Source organism: Schistocerca piceifrons, chromosome 5 (genome assembly GCF_021461385.2).
Source record: "Schistocerca piceifrons isolate TAMUIC-IGC-003096 chromosome 5, iqSchPice1.1, whole genome shotgun sequence".
Classification (NCBI taxonomy): Eukaryota; Metazoa; Arthropoda; class Insecta; order Orthoptera; family Acrididae; genus Schistocerca; species Schistocerca piceifrons.
The window spans coordinates 641023995-641049148 of record NC_060142.1 but is presented as its reverse complement, the minus strand read 5'-3'; the positions used below and the strand labels follow the sequence as shown (position 1 = coordinate 641049148).

General features: G+C 43.7%; 1 protein-coding gene across 1 annotated transcript in view; it reads right to left on the bottom strand.

Annotated features, from left to right (window-relative positions):
• The window catches only part of LOC124799174 (pikachurin-like), a 944586-nt gene that overhangs the window by 140162 nt on the left and 779270 nt on the right, over positions 1-25154 (bottom strand). The window contains exon 8 of the mRNA XM_047262711.1: positions 21051-21187. Coding sequence (XP_047118667.1) covers positions 21051-21187 — 137 coding nt within the window. The remainder of the gene's footprint in view (positions 1-21050; positions 21188-25154) is intronic.

Here is a 25154-nt window from a genome sequence, read left to right as displayed (position 1 = left end):
TATACATTTTTTAGTTCCGAATACTCAAGAAATATTTCACTTTGAGCACAACGAGGGCAAAAAACCCCATTTCTTTGATTTAAACATTTCCTGTCGTCAAGCATTTTTTTCTTCCCAGTTTTACAGTTCCATACATTGAACGTGAATGGCAGTGCAGTTTCCCCAGTTGCTTTGTTTGTATCTTCCTGAACAGATTTATCTCGTGTTGTAAGATAAACGTCCGGGTTCTGCGTGGTTACAGCAACGTAAAGTGGAAGAATACGAGGGGAAGATGAGCGTTGTTGTTGCTGCTCATAGCCTGGCGAGGGAACAGCCCAGAACAACCCACGGGGGAAACGGCGCCGTGTAATCTTTCCCTGTGGACGTCTTCTCGAGGGGAACACGCGCGTGTTATTGCCCTTCCACACGGCAGCTTGTTCGCTATGTTGGGTATGAGGGGGAAGGCGCCGCTTCCATCTTCGGGAGTCCACTTGAAGGAGATGAGTCTTTAGTGTTTGTATACAAAATAATAAGCTTTTCCTGTAGGTGCCCAGTTGATGTCTCTTCCAGGATAGCCTACTTGAAACTTCTCGAGGATTCAGTAAATTAGTGTCGATAACTGTTGATATATTCCCTCTCACATAGTAAACATCTTTTTTTTCCTCACCTTTGTGCATTTCATCAGATGTCTGATGACTCCAAAGTCAACAGGACTACATTGTCCCCAAACTTAGGGAGCAAGAGACTTTTGATAATAATTAGAAATGGATACATCGTTGGAGTATCTAGAAGAGGCGTGCACTACGATACTGAAACTAGAGTTACACTAGTCAAGCCGGTGTCTAGCTCTCAGTTATCAGTTCGACAGACTAGAAATTTCCACAATGAATTTTCTCTGTGCCGTGGAATGGGTGCTGATCTCAATCACCGGGGCCGACTAAAACTGTGTTCCGGATAGGGACTCGAACCTTTGCCTTTCGGGACAGGTGCTCTACCGACTGAGATATATCACGCATTGTTCTCAGAAACTTATTTCCACCACTACCTTGTCTCGTACCTTCACAATAGTTTTCCTGCATATCTTTAAGTTTGGGGACAATGTAGTCCTGTTGACTTTGGAGTCATCACACATCAGACATCTGATGAAATGCACAAAGGTGAGGAAAAAAAAGATGTTTACTAAGTGAGAGGTAATATATCAACATTTATCGACTCTAATTTACTGAATCCTCGAGAAGTTTCAAGTAGGCTATCCTGGAAGAGACATCAACTGGGCACCTACAGGAAACGCTTATTATTTTGTATACAAACACTAAAGACTCATCTCCTTCAAGTGGACTCCCGAAGATGAAAGCGGCGCCTTCCCCCTCAGACCCAACATAGCGAACAAGCTGCCGTGTGAAAGGGCAATAACACGCACGTGTTCCCCTTCTTTTGGAAGAAAGTACATTTCACTGATTTTAGTGGATTTAATGTTTATTCCAGCATCATCTTGTATGCGTAAATCAACTGAACACACACTGGTACTCAATAGTTGTTTCACTGTTCGCATGTGTATTCAGTAGCAGTGCTTTAAGCAACATACAACTAGCGTTAGATGTAATGAATAATAGGAGTAAACCCGCCCTTAACAGCAACAAAATTATTTATGACTCACCACTCACGCTATTTAAAACACGTACAACGCCTCTAGATCGCACGTCAACGAGAAATATTTCTTGGGTACAAAATCGGCTGATTTTGAGTAACCACGATGAGCACTAGACGATGATATTACATGTTACTTTCGTAATAAGATTCTGGTTCCGATTATGATGAGTCATAATGGTCGAAACTGGCGACTTCTCATAAATACACAGAAAAAAATAAAGAAAAATACGAACACCAACGTATTCGTGCCATTACACGCGCTCGGTTAACTTCCATTAGCTTACAATGAATTGCTGTTGGGATCGTTCTCTTTAAAAGTTCACTGCAGTTTAGAAGCCGACTACGTATCCATCAACACCACCACCCTGAAACTGAATTCTGAAGCGTCACGGCACGGCGGCCTCCATTTACTGACGCCGCGTGAGAGCTTTTGCTGTCACTTCTATCGGCACACACACTTAAATTCGGTGGTTTGTTTGCAGACAAATTAAAGCTCTTCTTTCCTTATTTATTGAACCATAATATAATTCATTCAGCATTTGAGTGACACATATTAGCCAAGACAAAGCGCATTTTGCTGTTTGTTTGTCCTCCTTACAGTTCACATACGTATTTTTAAAACAATTACGACATTTACTCTTGTTGTCAGCCCCATGACTCGAGGCTTGTGTGCCTCAGCGATACAGATAGCCGTACCGTAGGTGCAACCACAACGGAGGGGCATCTTTTGAGAGGCCAGACAAACGTATGGACGTGTGCTTCCTGAAGAGGGGCTGCAACCTCTTCAGTTGTTGCAGGGAGAAATGTCTGGATGACTGACTGATCTGCCCTTGTAACATCAAACAAAACGACCTTGCTGTGCTGGAACTGCGAACGGCTGAAAGCAAGGAGAAACTATAGACGTAATTTTTCCCGAGGGCATGTAGCTTTACTGTATGGTTAAATGATGATGGCACCTTCTTGGGTAAAATATTCCGGACGTAAAGTAACCCTCATTCGGATCTACGAGTGGGGACTACTAACGAAGACGTCGTTATCAGGAGAAATAAAACTGGCGTTCTGCGAATCGTAGATGGAATGCCCTTAATCGGGTAGGTATTTTAGAAAATTTAAAAAGGGAAATGGATAGGTTGAAGTCAGATATTGTGGACATTAGTCAAGTTTGTTGGCAGGAGAAACAGGACTTCTGGTAAGGTGAATACAGGGTTATAAATACAAAATCAAACTGGGGAAATGCAGGAGAAGGTTTAACAATGACTTAAAAAAATAGGAAATTGGATAAGTCACTATGAACAGCACAGTGAACGCATTATTGTAGCGAGACAGACACGAAGCCACACCCACCACAGCAGTACAAGTTTGCATGGCAGTTAGCTCCACAGATGAGGAGGAGATTAGGTACATGTATGATGAGATGAAAGTAATTGTTCAGATAGCTAAGGGAGACGAAAATTTAATAGTCATCGGGGACTAGGACTCGATCGTCAGGAAATGAAGGAAAATTTGTAGGTGAATATGGACTGCGGGAGAGAAGTGAAAGAGGAAGCCGCCTGGTGGAATTCCGCACAGAGCACAATTTAGTCATAGCTAACACTTGGTTTAAAACTGATGAGTGAAGGGTGTACACGTGGAAGAGACCTGGAGACACCGGAAGGTTTCATGTTGACTATATGATGCTTAGCCAGAGATTTAGGAGTCAGATATTAAATTCTACGACATTTCCAGGTGAAGATGTGGACTGTGACCACCGTTTATTGCTTATGAATTGTAGATTAAACCTGAAGAAACTGCAAAAATGGAGATATTTAAGGGGATGTTGTACTGTGTCAAATTTGACGTTCATTAAAACACGTTGTTCGCCTCCACAAATGTGCTACATCACGTGAATTACAGAGAAGACATACGAAGACTTTTAATGTACTCGCGTTGTAATTGTTGCTTGAGCATTTTTGTGTATATGTTGTAGATATCCAGAACGACAAACGGCCGCAAAACCCATCAACTATGCAGCAAAGAAGAGATTGGGCAGCGGCGATGGCTGGGGCCAGAAATATTCCACCAACGCAGATATCTGGCCGCTATGAGACGCCGTTACAGCTATTTTCTAGAATGTGAACGTAATTGTGAAGTCAAAAAAATCGTTGTATTTTGTCTGTGATATGGTTCCCGGACTTCCAGACATTGTCAGACAGTTAGTTGAGTCCCCGTTTTGCCAATACGAAGCAGCAGATCGTCCGACGGTAGACAACATTACTAACAGTTTGCCTGTATCGGTACGTCTAACTGCTGAGAGAGTTCACGGTTAGCTCGTTCCGAAACTTGTACGGTTTAGAAATTTAGTAGTGAGGTCCGCATGTTAGAATTTGGTTAATTACGTTGAGAATGAAGTCGCGTGGTTTAGGGAGTTTGCCTATTTGAATTAGGAGCTGGTGTAGTAAGCTATGTGATTGTGAGGCTGGATAATTCTAGTGGAAGTTAGCTTATTTGGACTTTTGGGGTCCTACAGTTCCGTGAAAGGATGTTAGCGAATCTGCTGACCGACTCTGAGGTGACAGAATTCGCGCTTATTTGATGGTTGTTGGTTGTAGGATTATTGTGGTCTCCGAGCGGAAGTTTCGATTTTAATTTATATTTTGTTTGGCAGTCACGAACGACTCGTAGATTGGGAACTGTGTCTTACTTTCCTATGGCACGCATGTATTATATGAAGTCTGCGATATGCCCTAACGTGTAAAGTAAAGGAATCGAAGGTCAAGAACGTTGGAACCATACTATGAGACACCATGTAACTATTTTAAGACTATTGAAGGGATTCGTGACGAGTGACTTTCGTAATTTGATTGAAGTAGTGGTATCGTGTATTGTCAACGCCTGAAGTGGTTGAACTTTGAATTACTATTCAACTGCACTATTCAATGTGGCGGTGACACTTTTTTTTTTTCTTAGTTCTAGGGGGCATAGTTTTCTTCCTGTCACTCGATCACAAGTGTGTTCAGAAAGCGTATTCAGAATTGTATTTTACCAATAAATCATAAAATATGTGAGCCCAAATTGACTAAAGCAGGTAAAATTTAAACATTCGTTCATTAATTTCGTAGTGTGAGTGTAAGAGGTTCGCATACAAGAAACTATTTGCGAGTGCGTCTGACGTATAACAGCATTTGTTGTTCATTGTGTTACGTCATGCGACCTGGATAAAAACTTGAAAATTATTAAAAGAGATCATGTTTAACTGCAAGTAACTCCAAATTGGATGTAAAAAAATAAAACTAAATAAGAAATATCGTTAATATTTTGATGTTCAGAGTTCCAGACCAAAGAAACTATTTACATGGTAGTAGTAGTATCTGAGTGTGTAAGTTTATTTTATCCTTGAGTCGACAAAATAAAAGACATATTTTTTCGCTCAGTACCAAGACCCGAGGAATAATTACATACAAAAGATACTAAAGCAGTTTACTTTGAATCATTTTAAAAAGGGTGTCAATATATTCTGCAATTAGTACTGACATATGAGAATAAACTGACAATCCGTTAACATTTTTCCGGATCAATTAAACTGAATTACGTCGTATTACCATAGTGTGAAAGTACGACTTTGCATTAGTTACAGTGGTTTTCTATTGAGAACAGCTTTGCTGTAGTAAATAAAAGTCTTTTTGAGAGTCTTTGCAAATAATATTATTGGCATTAAAGTAGAAGTTTTGAGCCGGCCGGAGTGTCCGTGTGGTTCTAGGCGCTACAGTCTGGAACCAAGCGACCGCTACGTCGCAGGTTCGAATCCTGCCTCGGGCATTGATGTGTGTGATGTCTTTAGGTTAGTTAGGTTTAATTAGTTCTAAGTTCTAGGCGACTGATGAACTCAGAAGTTAAGCCGCATAGTGCTCAGAGCCATTTGATTTTTGAAGAAGTTTTGATAATACGTTAAGTAATTGAAGCTGTTATGTATATGTTACGTGTACCTTTGAAGATGGTAATATTGGTACCTTGTGTTTACACGTAAACACTGGGTGTTACGTGATGTTATTGACTCTTCAAGTCACTGTCAATCGCTAGAGGCTAACCGAGGTTAGGAATAATAGTTATCTCATCTGAGCTAATCACAGAACGGTTGAATTTTGCTACGTATTGGACATTGCGAAAGTGGTTGGATGCGACTGCGCATAGCGTATAAAAATTATTTGAATTTTTCTGTGTATGTGCATGTCAAATAAAAGCACGAGTGTCATTCTTGTAATCTGCTGACGTAGAGTTACAGTGCAAGCTATTCTAGCTAGCGAGATAAAATTCGACGCAGGGCAGACGACATCGTACACGTACCCAACTGAACTCTGACGTAGCTCAATGTGACCTGGATAACCTGAAAGAACCAGAGTTTTTGATCCAGACGGAGCATCAGGCAACGATTGACAATAGCAGGAGAAAGTAATACAGTAGAAAAAGAATGGGTAGCTTTAAGAGATGAAATAGTAAAGGCAGCAGAGGATCCAGTAGGTAAAAAGACGAGGGCTAGTAGTAATCTTTGAGTAACGCAACAGATATTGAAGTCAATTAATGAAACGAGAAAATATAACAGTACGGTAAATGAAGCAAGCGAAAGGGAATACACAGGAATGAGATTGACAGGAAGTGCAAAATTGCTAAGCACGAATACTTGGAGGACAAACTTGAGGATTTAGAACCATATATCACTGGCGGAAAGATAATGCCACCTACAGGAACAGTGAAGAGACCATTGGAGACAAGAGAACCCCCTGTATGAATACCAGCAACTCATATGGAGAGCCAGTGCTAACCAAAGGAGGGGAACGAGAGAGGTGGAGTCGTATATAGAGAGTCTGTACAAGCGACATGTACTTGAGGGAAATATCATGAAAGACGACGTAGATGAAGATGAGATAGGAGATACGATACTGCGTGAAGAATTTGACAGAGCGTTGAAAGACTTAGTTCGCAACAAGGCCCCAGGAATAGACAACATTCCGTTAAAACTACTGAAAGCCTTGGGTGAGCCAGCCATGACAAAACTTCCATAAGGAGAGCAATATGTATATGGAAATGAAGTCCCATGATTCTTGACAAAGAGTAGGGGAACGATCCAGGAGACCCGTACCGCCGTGCTAGGGAAGGTCCTAAATGGAGGTGGTTTGTCGTTACCTTCCTTCGGTGGTAGTGCGGATGAATGATGATGATGAAGGCGACACAACAACACCTAGTCATCTTGGGGCAGGTGAAAAATCTCTGACCCCGCCGGCAATCGAACCAAAGACCCCGTGCTCGGGAAGCGAGAACGCTACCGCGAGACCACGAGCTGCGGTCAATGGGTATGAGACAGCCGAAATACTCTCAAACTTCAAGAAGAATGTAATACTTCCAACTCCAAAGAAAGCAGGTGCTGACAGGTGTGGAACTACCGGACAGTGAGTTTAACACGTCACGGTTGCAAAATACTAACACGAGTTCATTCCATGGAAAAGCTGGTAGAAGCCGACCTCTGGGAAGATCAGTTTTGATTCCGGAGACATGTAGAAATGCGCGAGGAAATACTGACCATACGATTTCTCATAAAAGATAGGTTAAGGAAAGGCAAACCTATGTTAATAGCATTTTTAGACTTAGAGAAAGCCTTTGACAATTTTGACTGGAATACTCTCTTTAAGATTCTTAAGGTAGCAGGGATAAAATACAAGAAGCAAAAGGATATTTACAACTTAGACAGAAACCAGAGGGCAGTTGTAAGAGTCGAAGGATATGAAAGGGAAGCAATGGTTGAGAAGGGTGTGAGACAGGTTTGTAACATGTACTCGATATTATTCAATCTGGATACAGAGCAAGCAGTAAAGGGAACAAAAGAAAAGTTTGAAGCTGGAATTAAAGTCCAGGGAGAAGAAATAAAAATGCTGATGACATTGTAATTCTGTCAGATACAGTAAAGGACCTAGAAGAGTAGTTGAACGGAATGGACAGTGTCTTGAAAGGAGGATAAAAGATGAACATCAACAAAAGCAAACGAGGATGATGAAATGTATTAAATCGGGGGATTCTGAGGGAATTAGAGTAGGAAATGAGACCCTTGAAGTAGTAGATGAGTTTTGCTATTTTGGCAGCAGAATAAGTGACGATGGTGGAAGTAGAGGGGATATAAAATGTAGACTGGCGATGGCAAAAGAAGAGTTTCTGAAGAAGAGAAATTTGTTAACTTCATTAATCTTTTTGAAAGTATTTGTATGGAGTGTAGTAGCAAAACATTGAGGTGGAACATGGACGACAAACAGTTTAGGCAAAAAGAGAATAGAAGCTTCTGAAATGTGGTACGACAGAAGAAGGCTGAAGATTAGATGGGTAGATCAAGCAATTAGTGAGGAGGTACTGAATATCCTGTGGAAGAAAAGAAATTTGTGGCACAACCTGACTAGAAGAAGGGCTCGGTTGGTAGTATACATTCTGAAACATCAAGGGATCACCAATTTAGTACTGGAGAGAATCGCGGTGGGTAACACTCGTAGAGGGAGACCAAGACATGAATGCAGTAAGCAGATTCAGAAGGATGTAGCTTGCAGTTTTTACTCGGAGATGAAGAGGCCTGCACCGGATAGAGTAGCATGGAGGGTAGCACCAAACATAAAGTACCAAACCGTGAGTCATTTTCTGAATCTTCCACTCTTCACATTAGTGCCTCCTTTTCTTGCATCAACTGCTCATAAATTCTTATACTATACACAGTAGTCTATTGCTGAAGATCTTCACGCGAATGTAGATGTGTGGCTACTGAAATTTAGTTAAGTGTCTGTCAGATGCGAGTTATCGAAAGGTTTATTCTGTGATAGTATTATTGTCTTCATAAAGTTGGTTAACAGAAGTATAACAGCTTGTTGAAAACGATCTAGCCTTTGTGGCATAGTCTGTTGTGCGTAATATCCACAGCATTGTCGTATTCTGGAAGGTGGGGGTATTGTTACTTGTAGAATGTACTCTGTTGACTTTCGAATCTTGGTCGTACCAGCATCGCATGATTCAAATTTGTAGGCCACAGAGTTCTAGGTAGACAGGCGACTGAAGGAGAAACGTGAGTTTCCGGTACTAAAGTGTCTCCCGTTTCTGTGGGACGGACGCTCTTAACAAAACTCAGTGCGTCCTGCCACGGCAGCCAGCGCCTCTCCTGTACACCTGTAGGAGCGGCGCGCCGATTTTGCGCCGGCAGACTTCTCGCCCGGCCTCGGAAATGAAAGGAGTACTGCCCTCCCCCCCCCCCCCTTCCTAACACTCACGCAGAGTGTGGGGTGGTAAGGGGGGAGGGCTGGGATGGGAGATTTCTGTATTAGCGGCAGCGGGACGGAGGCGTCGGGCTGGCGGCGATATTGATGGGCGCTTGCAAATCCCTCGCCTTTCAGATCCACAGCCGCCTCCTCAAAGACGGCGAAAATGCTTTCCAGCAGCCCTCGAAACAGCATTCTCACACAGCAGGAGCAAAAGAACTAAAACGAGAAAACTCTTTAAGAGCAGAGTGCGTATTCATGGCCATCCTTAAATTTTTATCTCTGAGAATTCACACGCGAAAAAGTGTGTGTGTGTGTGTGTGTGTGTGTGTGTGTGTGTGTGTGTGAAAGAGAGTGAAGTACCCAACCAAAATAAAACCACGGACTACGGGGAAACTGAATGTAACAGAGGATATTCCGCTTAATAAGTAAGGATGTTTGAAGACGAGCTTGCACTTACAAGATTCATTATTGCTGCATAATAACAAGGCAATCTTTGAAACTTATTATTATTGAACTAACTTGACAGCAGTTCACGGGCAGTGAAGAAATTGACGCAGAGTCTCTCTTCTGCAAGAGAACAGGCGAAACAGACGGACTAATAGGGGGAAGCAAACGAGCAAGACACGGATGGAGGACATATTGATGATGAAGAAGAAGAAGAACAACAACAACAACAAAGAGAAACATAACCGCGAAAAGGAGGACATCTGAATTAACTCACATACAGATGTTTGTCGGACACTGTTGTAACCGGACGATTGCGAGGCGCCAGAATTACAATATTTCTGCATTACCTAGTATTTTAATGAAATTAGGTCTAAACAACAGTTCGTCTGTTTGATTATAAATATGCTCTTTCGACGAACTAAAATGTGTTATAACTGTAACAAACTGTAATTCTACCTATAATACTGTTACGAAGCATAGATGTACTTATGTGCCCCAAAAGTCAGAATAAAAACTCTGTTGGCTCAGAACAGTTTAGGCGCGAATAAGATCTAGAATGTGTGATCGGATTGGCTGGCCTTTTCGAACAGCCAATCGGGAGTCAGTATGGTTCCCGCGCACTGTGAGATACAGTACTTAGGTTGCATCAGTAGCTGGAGGGGAGGAGTCGTGGACTAGCTTTTCAGACGCGAAGGTCATGTTAAATGTGTCCGTCCGTAAAACGTGTAAGATGAATAAATGTTCGGTCCTTTGCATTCAGCCCGCATCTCGTGGTCGTGCGGTAGCGTTCGCGCTTCCCACGCCCGGGTTCCCGGGTTCGATTCCCGGCAGGGTCAGGGATTTTCTCTGCCTCGTGATGGCTGGGAGTTGTGTTCTGTCCTTAGGTTAGTTAGGTTTAAGTAGTTCTAAGTTCTAGGGGACTGATGATCATAGATGTTAAGTCCCATAGTGCTCAGAGCCATTTGAACCTTCGCATTCAGATGAATTAGAAATGGTAGAATTCGTTGCTACGAACATTTTATAGAAGTTTGAGAGTCGTGGGATATTTTGTTCGGGAGATATACGCGTGTGACTTGTTGGACTTACGCGTGGCGATGTTCTGTGTTCTACTATGGAATACATTCGGCGAGCAATCTTTGTGAAAGAAGTCCACTGAATAACTTATGTAAGAAATCAACGTTAAGTGTAGAAGGTGACTGTATATTCACGTGATTATTTTCGGAATGAACGTAGGAGAATTCTGGCTGCTTTACGTGTGACATAAACTGGGAACTTATAAAAGCAGTTGAATGAACGTAGGAGAATTCTGGCTGCTTTAACTTATAAACTGGGAACTTATAAAAGCAGTTTTGCATATTAAATGTCGGCTGATGACATGTTTAAGCAGAGAAAATAAAACCTACTTTTACCAAATTCCCAAACTTTCAGTGAAGACCAGGAGTCCGTTTATCCACCTGAAAATTTATTATGAATGTTTACAGGAACAATCATAACGAGATTTACGCGGCCTCAGTGAATGTAGATGTTAGGTGCTGTTTTCATCAACGCTGCTTATTCATTACCATGTAAGTATCTACGTTGCAGAATGAAAGGACACTGGGCAGACGTCGATCTGAGGTAGGTGAATATCAATTTTCAGCTTGATTCAGTGACAATGGACTAAGACACAGTTCCGTTGCAAGTTGTCCGAAGAAAATTACAGAAATCTATCCTGAAGATCAAGTCGAAGCGCAACATTATTTCCGTAAAATTCGTGACTTCTGGGCAGCCACTGTGGCCGAGCGGTTCTAGGCGCTTCAGTCCGGAATCACGCGGCTGCTACGGTCGCAGGTTTGAATCCTGCCTCGGGCATGGCTGTGTGTGATGTCCTTAGGTTAGTTAGGTTTTTAAGTAGTTCTAAGTGTAGGGGACTGATGGCCTCAGATGCTAATTCCCATAGTGCTTAGAGCCATTTGCACCATTTTTTTAACCTGATCTCTCTGGTGATGTACATGGTAGATTTATTGGTTTGGAGGCTCTTTAGCCCTCACATTCACTCCAGGAATGTTCGTTTCCTATTGAAGCTGTGAAACATGGCCATTCTGTTTCATCGTCAATTGAAAATGATTCAGACGCTTTAGAGTTGGGCCTATTGCAGCTGCAAGAGGTCGATGGACTATAAGGCCTTATATACACTTGTTAAACTATTGAATTTTGGAAGAAGGTTCTAAATTAAAAGTACTCAGTACTCAATTTCATCAAATCTAAATATCTATCCCAAGTGATGAATGCATTTTAATGAACTTGAGGGAACAGCATTCACAGATACCAGACATATTTCAAACAATCCACAACTCGTGAAAGTACATCACAAAAGCAACGTCTTCTTTATAAATTTTTTTTCAGGCAACTGTCAACAACACCGGTGTACTTGGAGTAATGCGTAATATAAACTTTACTGTCTTAATATTACAATACATTTAATCACTACAGCTTCCGATCATCGACCACTTTCATAGTGGAAAGTTTTCTGTGTCATGTGAAGTTGTTACAATAGATACATTTTCACTGTGAAGAAGACGCTTGATAGAAACCGGTAGTGAATAAATGTATAGTAAGAAGGAAAAGTTTGTAACATGCATTTCTCCAAGACTTATTTATTGTTGTGTAATAAAACATTGTTCAATGGTGTTAGTGTCATTAATGAAATGAAAAAATGTTTTCACTGTTGGTCTTTAATCTAAGGGAACCTCCCAAAACCAGACCACCAATTTGGCGCTCTCGAAAGTAATGCTATAGCCAATCCGCCGGCCATGATATCAATGGTACACAATCCGTCGGCTCATAAGGCACAATTTACGCACTACCGCCCTACTTCCGCCGCGCCGGATTCAACCCCGCTATACTAAGGTGAAGCCTCCCCCCCCCCCCCCCTTGAAGATGGTTGTTTCCCAAATTTTTTATTCATTAGCTTCTCTTTCATGCTATCGAAGAAACTGCTCACCTTCTTAATGACGGATATGTGCTTGAATGGAGCTCTATGTCTATTTTATAACGCGTTTTCTTCTTATCTGTATATCATAGGCATAATCACATCTCGTAATCTATAAGCCGATGCTGACCAAAGTAGTGGTAACCACACTCACATAACGTCTTGCACACGTTCCGAGTCATACATCGTCTTTGGAGGGCCTCGCGAGGGTTCTCGTATTTTCGATAGAACCGTACAGACTAAACTATGGGATGACCAACTGAGAAGATAGGAGACGAGCCACGCTGCACCCCAGTGCGAAGCAACTTAATGGCTCTTCCAGCGTCTTTCTTTGTGAGTGGTCTTGACTGTTTTGGTTCTGGCTGGTGGTTTGTGTATTTCGCATACTGTGTTTGACTCATAGGGAAGCCGTATCGTACATCCAGCACAGTATCAAACTGCACACTTTGCGACAGGTTCTTGGTAAAACAGTATGCATAGTTGTCTTCTAGAGGTTATTCTCTATGATAATGGACCAAGTAGAGGTATTCATACAAAGGCTCCATACTGCTGACGGAACGTTCTAACTAGCTCAAGATGAGTGGTCTCAGGAATTGTGCTGCAGTCTTCTGCTGATCAAGAAGAAGCATTTCACTTTGGTAGAGGTTCAAGAAATATGTTTATCTGGCGCCCTCGTGCTACATGCTCCAACCATGTGTAAAAGAATCCATATATATATTCCCTGGTGGTCTCTTCTGGGATGGCAGCATAAAAAAGCCAATACGTAACTGTATGTGTTTTGTAGGGACACAGTACAACTACAATTAATAGGTACGACATCCTTTAATTGTAGATGCAAGATTTGCGTTGTTCTGAAAAAATGGCAATGCCCTACCGTAGAATGGTGGATATGCAACCTGAGCACATCATGGTACCAGGCCGTCTGTTCGCTCCCTGAACTCCAGTGCCGTCCCACACACATACGGAACTGTAGAGCAAATGTTTGCTGCCGAAACGACGCCACCATGGACCACTTTTCACGTCAGGTAGGTGCTCTCGCAACAGTAGGAGGCGATGCCGTAACCTGTGTACGACTGTCTGATTTAAAGTATGTGAAATAGTTATACACCAAAGCGCCAAAGAAACTGCTACAGGCAAGCGTATTCAAATACAGACAGAACACGGCGCTGCGGACGCAAAGCCTATATAAGACAATAAGTCAATAAGTGTCAGGCGCAGTTGTTAGATCGGTTACTGCTGCTATAATGGCAGGTTATCAAGACTAATTGAGTTTCAACGTGGTGTTACAGTTGTCGAACGACCGATGGGACACAGTCTCCCCGCGGTAACGATGAAATGAGGTTTTCCCGTACGACCATTTCACAAGGGTACCGTGAATATCAGGAATCCGGCAAAACATCAAATCTACGACATTGCTGCGGCTGAGAAAGAAACATGAACAATGACGACTGAAGAGAATCGTTCAACGTGACGGAAGTGCAACCCTTCTACAAACTGCTACAGATTTCAATTTTACACCATCAAAAAGTATCAGCGTGCGAACCATTCAAGGAAACATCATCGATACGGGCTTTCGGAGCCGAAGGCCCACTGGATTATTCTTGATGACTGAACTACACAACGCTTTACGCCTCGCCTGGTCACGTCAACACCGACATTGAACTGTTGATGACTCGACTTTAAAATTGTATCGCGTGGATGGACGTGTACGGGTATAGAGACAACCTCATGAGTCCATGGACCCTGCATGTCAGCTGGTGACTGTTCAGTCTGGTGGAGGCTCTGTAATGGTGCGGAGCGTGTGCAGTTGGAGTCATATTATACCCCTGATACGTCTATGTAAGAATCCTGTCTGATCACCTGCATCCGTTCATGTCCCACGGACTTCGGCAAAACCTGCAGGACAATGCGACGCCCCACACGTCCAGAATTGCTACAGAATGGCTCCAGGAACACTCTTCTGAGTTTAAACACTTCCGCCGGCCACCAAACTCCCCACACCTGAACAGTGTTGAGCGTATCTGGGATACCTTGCGACGTGCTGTTTAGAAAAGATATCCACCCCCCTCGTTCTCTTACGGAATTATGGACAGCCCCGCACTATTCATGGTTTTAATTCCCTGCAGCACTACTTCAGATATTAGACGAGTCCATGCCACGTCGCGTTCCTGCACTTCTGCGTGCTCTCGAGGCCCTACAAGATATTAGGCAGGTGTGCAACTTTCTTTTCAGCGTAGTTCCTCTGCTTGAGTACTTCATGTCACTGGTAGAGAGACGAAGCACACAATCAGTGGCGCCAGTCACCCCGTACGCCTTAGTCCTGTATCACTGTGTCAAGTGTCACATAGGGCCTAGGGCACTTTTGGTGGACACACTATCGGCATGAAGTTTTGTTTCCAAAAATCCGTTACCGTAAGGTTATGACTGATTTTATGCCAGAAATAAGTTCTATAGCCGTTATTCTGTATACGATGTACAGTTTACAGATTTTTGCAACATGCTACCGTTTCCCAAAGGGCAGGCTTACATACACGGCGTAATAAGTCACGAAAAGAATATTTTTCTTATTTCTGTGCACAGATAAGCAATCTCAGAAAGAAAAAGTTGTGTCTACAAGATGAAAAAGTAATTTTTGTGTAGATAACATTGTAGAAAGACCAAATAAGGACAACAAAATATTTCGGCGCGTAATTAAACCATATCGGAACCTTAGGCAGCAAAGCTAATTTTAACTCAGAAACAAAGAAGGAAACAAAAGATATTTGCTTCATATTGTATGTGTACTGAACAGAAGCTCGCTTAGGCGTCCACTACGAAGTTTATTACCTGGTTGAAAGTGATATTGCCGCCCGTTGTGGCCGAGCGGTTCTAGGCGCTTCAGTCTGGAACCGCACGACCGCTACGGTCGGAGGTTCGAATCCTGCCTCGGGCATGGGTGTGTGTGATGTCCTTAGGTTAGTTGGGTTTAAGTAGTTCTAAGTTCTAGGGGATTGATGACCTCAGATGTTACGTTCCATAGTGCTCAGAGCATTTGAAAGTGATATTAAATATTTTCTTTTGCTTTTTAGTTTCAAATGAGACTATGTCGCGAATTATTTGTAGGTAAATTAAATTTTCATTGCATTCATCACGATTGTTCAACAGGAAGAAGTCTGACACAGTTTAACTCGTACAGTTAGTTTACTTTCACGGAAGAAACACTCTGATACGTTATGATAGGCCTCCACTTACGTATGTTTGTTTCCCTCTGGCAATATAAAGTGCGTATTGTAAAATGTTTTATTAAATAAAACTGCCGGAATTTGTCACAATGTCGAGGCATCCTAGAAATTCAGTTTTTGATTAGGCTATTAGTTGGTTACGAGTTCTTGTTTATTAACTCAACAAATTGATTTGACTAACAGATATTTCGTTTAAAGGGAGTTTTCCTTTGTGTTTGTGCACTGGCATTGTCTTTGAATGAATTTGTACTGAAACGATGACTACCAAAATCCGTAAACTTTGATCATCTCTCTATTTGCGGATACAAAACATGTCTTTTAAAATATTGCGCCTCTAAGTAAATTTTTAAGTGTAGAGATAAAATGAATACCGATTAACGGCGATCTTCTGGCCGACAGTAAGTGTGACTTGGAACATCTGCTGAGAGGAATTAACTGCGCAATTACCCAAAATATGGCCAAAGAAAATACGAAGGTGATGGGGAGTAGTTATTAGCAGAACGACGACTTACCCAACATAGAGACTGGGAACGACACAACGGCGTATGAAGTGTGCTATTTAGGGAAGCGAGAGTAGTCAGGCCAGCTGAGTCAAGGAAGGTAGCTGAAGTAGAATGGCATAGGCGAAGTAAGGTTCCTGAAATAATAAGTCTGCTGGCGCCAGATACTGATCTGAAAAAGGAGTAAGTCACTGAAAGTGCACTTATGGCACAAAGCAGATAGTGTCGGAAGTTCCATGCGGCTTTCCGCGGATGATGCTGTAGTATACAGAGAAGTTGCACCATTAGAAAATTGCAGCGAAATACAGGAAGATCTGCAGCGGATAGGCACTTGGTGCAGGGAGTGGCAACTGACCCTTAACATAGACACATGTAATGAATTGCGAATACATAGAAAGAAGGATCCTTTCTTGTATGATTATATGATAGCGGAACACACACTGGTAGCAGTTCCTTCTGTAAAATATCTGGGAGTATGAGTACGGAACGATTTGAAGTGGAATGATCATATAAAATTAATTGTTGGTAAGGCAGGTGCCAGGTTGAGATTCATTGGGAGAGTCCTTAGAAAATGTAGTCCATCAACAAAGGAGGTGGCTTACAAAACACTCGTTCGACCTATACTTGAGTAATGCTCATCAGTTTGGGATCCGTACCAGGTCGGGTTGACAGAGGAGATAGAGAATATCCAAAGAAGAGCGGCGCGTTTCGTCACAGGGTTATTTGGTAAGCGTGATAGCGTTGCGAAGATGTTTAGCAAACTCAAGTGGCAGACTCTGCAAGGGAGGCGCTGTGCAACGCGGTGTAGCTTGCTGACCAGGTGTCGAGAGGGTACGTTTGTGGATGAGGTATCGAATATATTGCTTCCCCCTACTTACACCTCCCGAGGAGGTCACGAATGTAAAATTAGATTCGAGCGCGCATGGAGGTTTTCCGACAGTCGTTCTTCCCGCGAACCATACGCGACTGGAACAGGAAAGGGAGGTAATGACAGTGGCACGTAAAGTTCCCTCCGCCACACACCGTTGCGGAGTATAAATGTACAGGTACATGTAGATGTAGCACTGTACGGAAGCTTAAAGTCTATTTTCGGTAGTCCAGAGACGAAGAAACTAGCAGTATTTGAAATGTGGTCCAATAGAAGAAGGTTCGATATCAAATGGACAGGATAAGGACGTGAAGCGTCCAATAAATTAAGGTATCTCGTTACTTCATCGAGGTAATCATTTTAAGGTTCTACTTAACTGATATCATTGTCAGACTGTAACTATGACAGAATTTGTAAAACAATGTAAGGAATACAGCCTTCATCTTGTCACTTTTTTGTCTCACGTCTCGCAGAATGTCAGCACGCCATTTCTCGGTCTCTGTAATGCTTTCATTAATATAGAAGTAATTAACATGTGCTATGTTTTCATTGATTAGAAAATACACCACCCACTTTACTAATAGTATGTACAGGCTTTTGCCGGCCGCGGTGGCCAAGCGGTTCTAGGCGCTTCAGTCCGGAACCGCGCGACTGCTACGGTCGCAGGTTCGAATCCTGCCTCGGGCATGTATGTGTGTGATGTCCTTAGGTTAGTTAGGTTTAAGTAGTTCTAAGTTCTAGGGGACTGATGACCTCAGATGTTAAGCCCCATAGTGGTCAGAGCCCTTTGAACCGTTTGTACAGGCTTCTTTCATGTTTCAGTTTACAATGATGTTGGGAAGCGATTGGTTTGATGACTTGTCGAATGTACGCCATCCCAGCGCCACTGATTGCGAATTTCATAAATCGAACTTTGCTATCTAAATTTCTTGCCACGAAGTCCGATTCCTGCTTTTCTTTGTGTAACATGTACGTTATTCCGTCACCCGATACGTCATATTACCACAGTCCGTGGTCTCCAAGCTTTTCTGCTCCCCAATTACGACTCTGTACCTGACTGCAACGATAAGAATGATAACAGTAGGTAATAGAGCAATGTTGACCAATCAGGAGACTTAATTTCAATGCAAAATTGAAATTCTCATTATGTATCTTTCTTAGTTACACTCCTGCTGTGGTCACTGCAATTTGTCCCACTTCCGAACATTTGGCTTTCAGACGAATTGAGTCAGAGCGTTTCCTTTCATGCATTCTTTTTTAATGTGGTACATTACAAAAGGTATTTAAAGGAATGAGCAAGGAAAAACGTCAACGGAAAACCGCTGCTAAAGAAAGAACGGGCCAATGGAACATTCTCTGTGATACACAGAAATGGTGAGAATTAGTATGGGTTAAAAATATTGGGCGTAGTCAAAAATTGGAATATGCAAAGCGGATTATAGAGGCATAGGTGATAGGAACCGAAAAGAGAACTCGGAGGATGATAGTGAAGTCTATTGTTGTCTTCGTTCCCAACAACTTGGCACTGCTGCCTCCAGCGGACGGATCATCGTGAACAGTGTGAAGGACCTTCAATCTTCAAGTCGGTGAAGTGAGATTGTGTGTGTAGTCCAGCGCAGGGGTGGACGTTTTGGTGATCAGAAACTGCACTTCGTCCTATCTTCTTCCCTGGCAGTCCACATGCTCGAAATTAAGTTTTGGGTTGAGCGGGACCCTTGTCTGTATGAAGTGGACGACACTGTATAACAATATGTTTACGTAATGTGTATGCATAAACATGCAGTTACAAATGTCCCCGTTCGTAGTCGCTAATTACAACAATATGTTTACTTTTGTGCTGTAACATATAGCTATAATCAGCGGTGAAAATACACTCCTGGAAATGGAAAAAAGAACACATTGACACCGGTGTGTCAGACCCACCATACTTGCTCCGGACACTGCGAGAGGGCTGTACAAGCAATGATCACACGCACGGCACAGCGGACACACCAGGAACCGCGGTGTTGGCCGTCCAATGGCGCTAGCTGCGCAGCATTTGTGCACCGCCGCCGTCAGTGTCAGCCAGTTTGCCGTGGCATACGGAGCTCCATCGCAGTCTTTAACACTGGTAGCATGCCGCGACAGCGTGGACGTGAACCGTATGAGCAGTTGACGGACTTTGAGCGAGGGCGTATAGTGGGCATGCGGGAGGCCGGGTGGACGTACCGCCGAATTGCTCAACACGTGGGGCGTGAGGTCTCCACAGTACATCGATGTTGTCGCCAGTGGTCGGCGGAAGGTGCACGTGCCCCGTCGACCTGGGACCGGACCGCAGCGACGCACGGATGCACGCCAAGACCGTAGGATCCTACGCAGTGCCGTAGGGGACCGCACCGCCACTTCCCAGCAAATTAGGGACACTGTTGCTCCTGGGGTATCGGCGAGGACCATTCGCAACCGTCTCCATGAAGCTGGGCTACGGTCCCGCACACCGTTAGGCCGCCTTCCGCTCACGCCCCAACATCGTGCAGCCCGCCTCCAGTGGTGTCGCGACAGGCGTGAATGGAGGGACGAATGGAGACGTGTCGTCTTCAGCGATGAGAGTCGCTTCTGCCTTGGTGCCAATGATGGTCGTATGCGTGTTTGGCGCCGTGCAGGTGAGCGCCACAATCAGGACTGCATACGACCGAGGCACACAGGGCCAACACCCGGCATCATGGTGTGGGGAGCGATCTCCTACACTGGCCGTACACCACTGGCGATCGTCGAGGGGACACTGAATAGTGCACGGTACATCCAAACCGTCATCGAACCCATCGTTATACCATTCCTAGACCGGCAAGGGAACTTGCTGTTCCAACAGGACAATGCACGTCTGCATGTATCCCGTGCCACCCAACGTGCTCTACAAGGTGTAAGTCAACTACCCTGGCCAGCAAGATCTCCGGATCTGTCCCCCATTGAGCATGTTTGGGACTGGATGAAGCGTCGTCTCACGCGGTCTGCACGTCCAGCACGGACGCTGGTCCAACTGAGGCGCCAGGTGGAAATGCAATGGCAAGCCGTTCCACAGGACGATCGTCTCCATGGGAGCATAGCAGCCTGCATTGCTGCGAAAGGTGGATATACACTGTACTAGTGCCGACATTGTGCATGCTCTGTTGCCTGTGTCTATGTGCCTGTGGTTCTGTCAGTGTGATCATGTGATGTATCTGACCCCAGGAATGTGTCAATAAAGTTTCCCCTTCCTGGGACAATGAATTCACGGTGTTCTTATTTCAATTTCCAGGAGTGTATGTTTGCGAACGTCGACCCTGTGCGTCTGTCTCTTGTTGGATCGTCTGATCAGTCGGAAGTTGCATTGCATAGGAGAGTAAATGCCTATTCAAAATATAATTATTTTTGGATAGCTCAACATGAATTGCCTAAGGGACCGTAATTTATCACGCATTTACCGGTAGAATTTGGCACGGAGAAAATATTTCGCCGCATGCAACTCCCGTCCGATTTCGACGAAAGAATTCGTGACTGTGAACTCTCTATTTGGCAGAAACAAAATTAAATAACCTCATGAAGGAGTGAGACGTAGATTCTATACTAAATAAATAGTCCATACACCAGTTCCATTTAACTCTGAATTTAAAGCAATTAATAGACGAACTTACACTGCAATGAAGGATTTAACATGGATGTCGTTTTGACTGGCACTGCTCTTCTCGTAATGAAAATAATTGGTTTGACGTTTTCACATACACGTCGCACAATAAATCTACTGCCATGCAGTATTGCACATTTAGTATCGCACTTTTACCTTACACTAAAATAATATTATTTTTAACAATAATAATACGGCGGCAAGTCATGCGCGTCCGACACAAGTTACAAGAGACAAGAGAAAAAATGAGTAACTGTTCATCGAGAATATCTCGTACATCAAACAAATGTGTAAAAGTGTTCTTCTTCTGTCCGTTTTTCGCGCCGCGGTTTTCAAAGTCATTAACTCACTGCATCTCTGACAGCGCTTCGACAATAAACACGTTACGTCACAGGACGTTCACCTTTTACATTCTCGGAACATTATTTGATAACTGTAGCTGTTGCCGAGAGACTGCTCGATTAGTGAATGGTTTAAAATGATAAGGCAATCCCATAATGTTACAACTGCCGCCTTACCTGGAGGTCGATGCGCGTCTCGCAGTAGTCCCCCTGGTAGCCGAGCGGGCAGAGGCAAACGGCGGAGTCGCCCGTGGCCAGGCACTTGCCGCCGTGCTGGCACGAGATGAGGCTGCAGCCGTCGCCGCCGCACTCCTCTGCAACACGACGGCCGCCGACCCGTCACCACAGCACCTCCACACCTCACACACCTGCGCACTTCTGCCAGCCTACTATCTCTGCCACGTTACGCCAAAACGTTCTGCGTCAACTCAATTTCTTAAATAAAAATATGGCATTTCGGTCTTAGATCGCTATTTTTTATTTTCAGTGACCGGTTTCAGGCTAGCTGCCCATCTTCATATCATATATTGCAGTTACAGAGTAGCTTGTCAGTACAGAACAATCGGTTCGCTGTCATAACAGCTGAAACCGGTCACTGAAAATAAAAAATAGCTGTTATGACAGCGGACTGATTGTTCTGTACTGACAAGCTACTCTGTAACTGCAATATATGATCTGAAGATGGGCAGCTAGCCTGAAACCGGTCACTAAAAATAAAAAATAGCGATCAAAGACTGAAATGACATATTTTTATTTAATGAACGATCGCGGAAATCCCATTACGACAATCATGTCTAGTTTTGATAAAATTAATTTCTGTCCTCTCGTACTGAAATGTATATTTTTGTGGCAAAAATATGTCAAGCAAAGAAGTAAGGTATCTGTAAATAAATTTCTGTTTTGTGTGTGAAAGCACATAACACAATTTAGTTATCCAGGATCATCAGATGCCATGGGATCCTTTGATCCAAAGCTACTTGGTCATATAACGAGGAAGTGCACAGTTTAGCAGCAGCTACAACGAAAAATCTGAAAAACCAAACACGAGATTACAAAATTTTAATAAACGGATTTACATTAGTGTATACTAAACTAAGGTGATAAAAGTCATGGAGCACTCTTTAATATCGTGTAGGACCTCCTTTTGTCCAGAGTGGTGCAGCAACTCTACATGGACTAAACAAGTCGTTGGAAGTTCCAGGCATTCTGTTTTTTTTCCCTTTATTGTAATTTCATTCCCCTGCCCCTTAGGGTCAGGGAAGGGCTGTCAGTGGCACAATCCGCAGCTCTTCAGTCGAGTGACATGACAGCTAAGACAAGAATAAAATGTTACATGTATAAGGCAATAGGAAAGAGGAACATAAAACACAATAAGGGGAGATAATGGAGGTAAAAATACACTGGCATAGAGACTTTCATAGGGGGACACTTGAAAAAAGTCACCATAAAGTTAGAAAACACAGTTGGCGATTCTTAAAACACAAAGAAGACACTGAATGCATATGCACAGCTTAAAAGTCGGCCACAGAATTATTAAAAACACTCCAGAACAACATACTTAAAACCCACTTGGAGTAAACACGATAAAGAATAAAACTGCCAGGTGGGACCTCCCGAGGGAGAGGTCGGAGAGAATGGAAAAGGAGGGGAGAACAAGGGGCAGCAGGTGAGGCGGCGGGATGAAGAGAGTAGGGGCGTCAGTGGGTACACTAAGAGGCAGGAGACACTTGGGGCAGGAGATGAAGAAGGAAGACAAGGGAGGAGGGAGTGCAGAGACACTGAAGGGGAGCACAAAAGAGGGAGGGGGGTAGGAGGGGAAAGCCGCTCTGGAGAAGGGAGGGGGAGGAGCGGGAGCCTTGAGGAGGCAGATAGATGGGGTTAGAGTTGGTAGGAAGGGTAGATGTCAGGGCGAAGCTCATCACCTGGGAGGGATAGATGGTGGAAGATGTGTTGGGAAAGGAGACGGAGGTTGTGGAGATGAAGAGAGGGTGGGGCACAATGGTAAATACACAGCAACGGGCTGGGGGGTGGAGAGGAAGGGAGACACCAGGGGGTGAGGGGGATGGATGCGGCGGACCATATATAGTGTGCAGATGTGTTCAAGGAAAACGAGAAGGTGGGGGAAGGGGATGAGGTCGTATAGGATGTGCATGGGGGACGAGGCGGAGCACATGGCGTTCGAGGATTTGGAGGGATTTATAGAACCTGGGAGGGATGGAAATCCAAACTACACCGACATAACAGAGGACGGGGTGGATCAAGTATTTGTAGGTGTGAAATATGGTGGAAGGATGCAGACCCCACGTCCGGCCGGACAGGAGTTTCTAGAGGCGGAGTCTGTTGTGAGCTTTGATTTTGGTGATAAGGAGATGGGGAGTCCAGGTAGGGTGGCGGTCGAGAGTGAAGCCAAGGTCTGGCATTCTGCTTCCATAGCCATCTATAACTGCGTATGTTTTCCCAGTGCAGGATGTCGTACACGACCTAATCTCCAGATTATTTCCCACAAGTATTCGGAGGGATTCATGCTGGGCTATCTGGGTTGCAAAATCATTCGCTCGAATTGTCCAAATGTCCTTCAAACCAATCGCCAACAGTTGTGGCCTGATCACATGGCACACTGTCATCCATAAAAATTCCATCATTGTTTGGGAACAAGTAGCTCGAACGTTAGCTGTGGTATCGATGCCACGGCGTTGGTACAAGTTCTTAGGTTGGCACTACGAGAGCGGAAGATCTTCACCAAGGACAGCGCCCTCTAGCCGACGCTGTACAGCTCTACGAGCGCCACTCCACATTCAGCCCATTTGATCGCGAGCAGACGACCTAGCAAGATTGTTTCAATTGCTTAGTGGGCGAGCCACTACAGATTTTGCCTTTGTAACTTCTACTCGATGTTAGCTTTGATTGATGTACGGCTTCGCACCTACGTGCTCATCTCAGCCAAAGTTAAGTAACAATTTATGTATTCATATTCTTCCTATAGTAAAGGTGCTTTAAATTTACACGCAGTACCGAAGTACTTCACCTTTTCCTGTTCCTGCTCGCGTCCTTCTCTCTCGGCCTGTTTAGCAGAAGCAGTTCACAGGAGCAGATCCACGCGCCGCCTATCCAGGCGGGATACAAAAGTACCCATTTCCAATCAGTCATCTGTTCAATGAAGTTTCGGTATTGCAGCCAGATTATGTTGACTTGTTGCCACAATATTTCACGTGCAACCGTCCAGCCATCTTTAGGTGAGTGTCCGCCACTAAAGAGTGCAAGTTCTTTTTTTCTGTATTGTATTTCAATGCCCCATATGGGGCGTGCTGGCAGCAGCATAGGCACCGCTCTTCGGCAGAGAGACAGACAGTAAGCACAGAAAAGGGAGACATTTAAAACAACATAAAGAAGGAAACAGACATATAAAAAGGGAAACATAATGGAAGATAGCGTAAAAAAGGCGGTGACTGTAAAAATGATGATAAAAATCTAAAAACACAGAAAACCACACGATGTGATGACTGCAAGTTCCCGTCGTCGGCTTTATGGAAAAAACTGGCGCGGGAACGCATGCGCATTGGCGGCCGTCACAGGAGTGTCCTCTATGAAAATCTGCGCCCTCTGCAAATACCGTCCTATATGTGCAGCAAAGGCGCATGCGTAAAGGTGAAACCACATGTCCACCATCTGTCGGAACGCGAGCTGGCGTCGCTAAAACCAGATGTCACATGTCACCAGACGTGTGTTTGTGGATAAGCTGTTTTCTCTTAGACGAAATTAGAGAGATCAGCGAGTCGAAAGCCTTATCTAGTTGAAAGCAGCTGTCACGATTTACAAGAATTTCCACAAATTCTGTAATTACTGAATCCTAAAAATTTCTCGGTGAGGCCAAGATTTTTGTGGCAGAATAATCCATGGAGCGTCCTGCGGTAATACAATGCTCAGCTACGGCCGACTTAGTGGGGTGCGAAAGGCGAGTGTGGCGTTCCTGTTCAGCGCACCTTTCAAGTACAGCAGAGCGTCGATTATCCGAAGTAATTGGGGGAAATGGGTGTTCGGAAAACTGATTTGTTCGCATAATCGAACTGTACATGTTTATTTGCCAAAAAGAAGTACTGTACAGTAAATTTATTCATAAAAACAGGCATCTCTTTTAGTATTACAAAGTAGCAAACCAAAGCAACTTCAGTAGGAATATATGTGACATAGTTTATTAAACAAAAATATATACATATTACATACACATTTTGCATGAACAATACACACAGTATACAAAATTAAAACTGGATAAAGTGGTTGCAG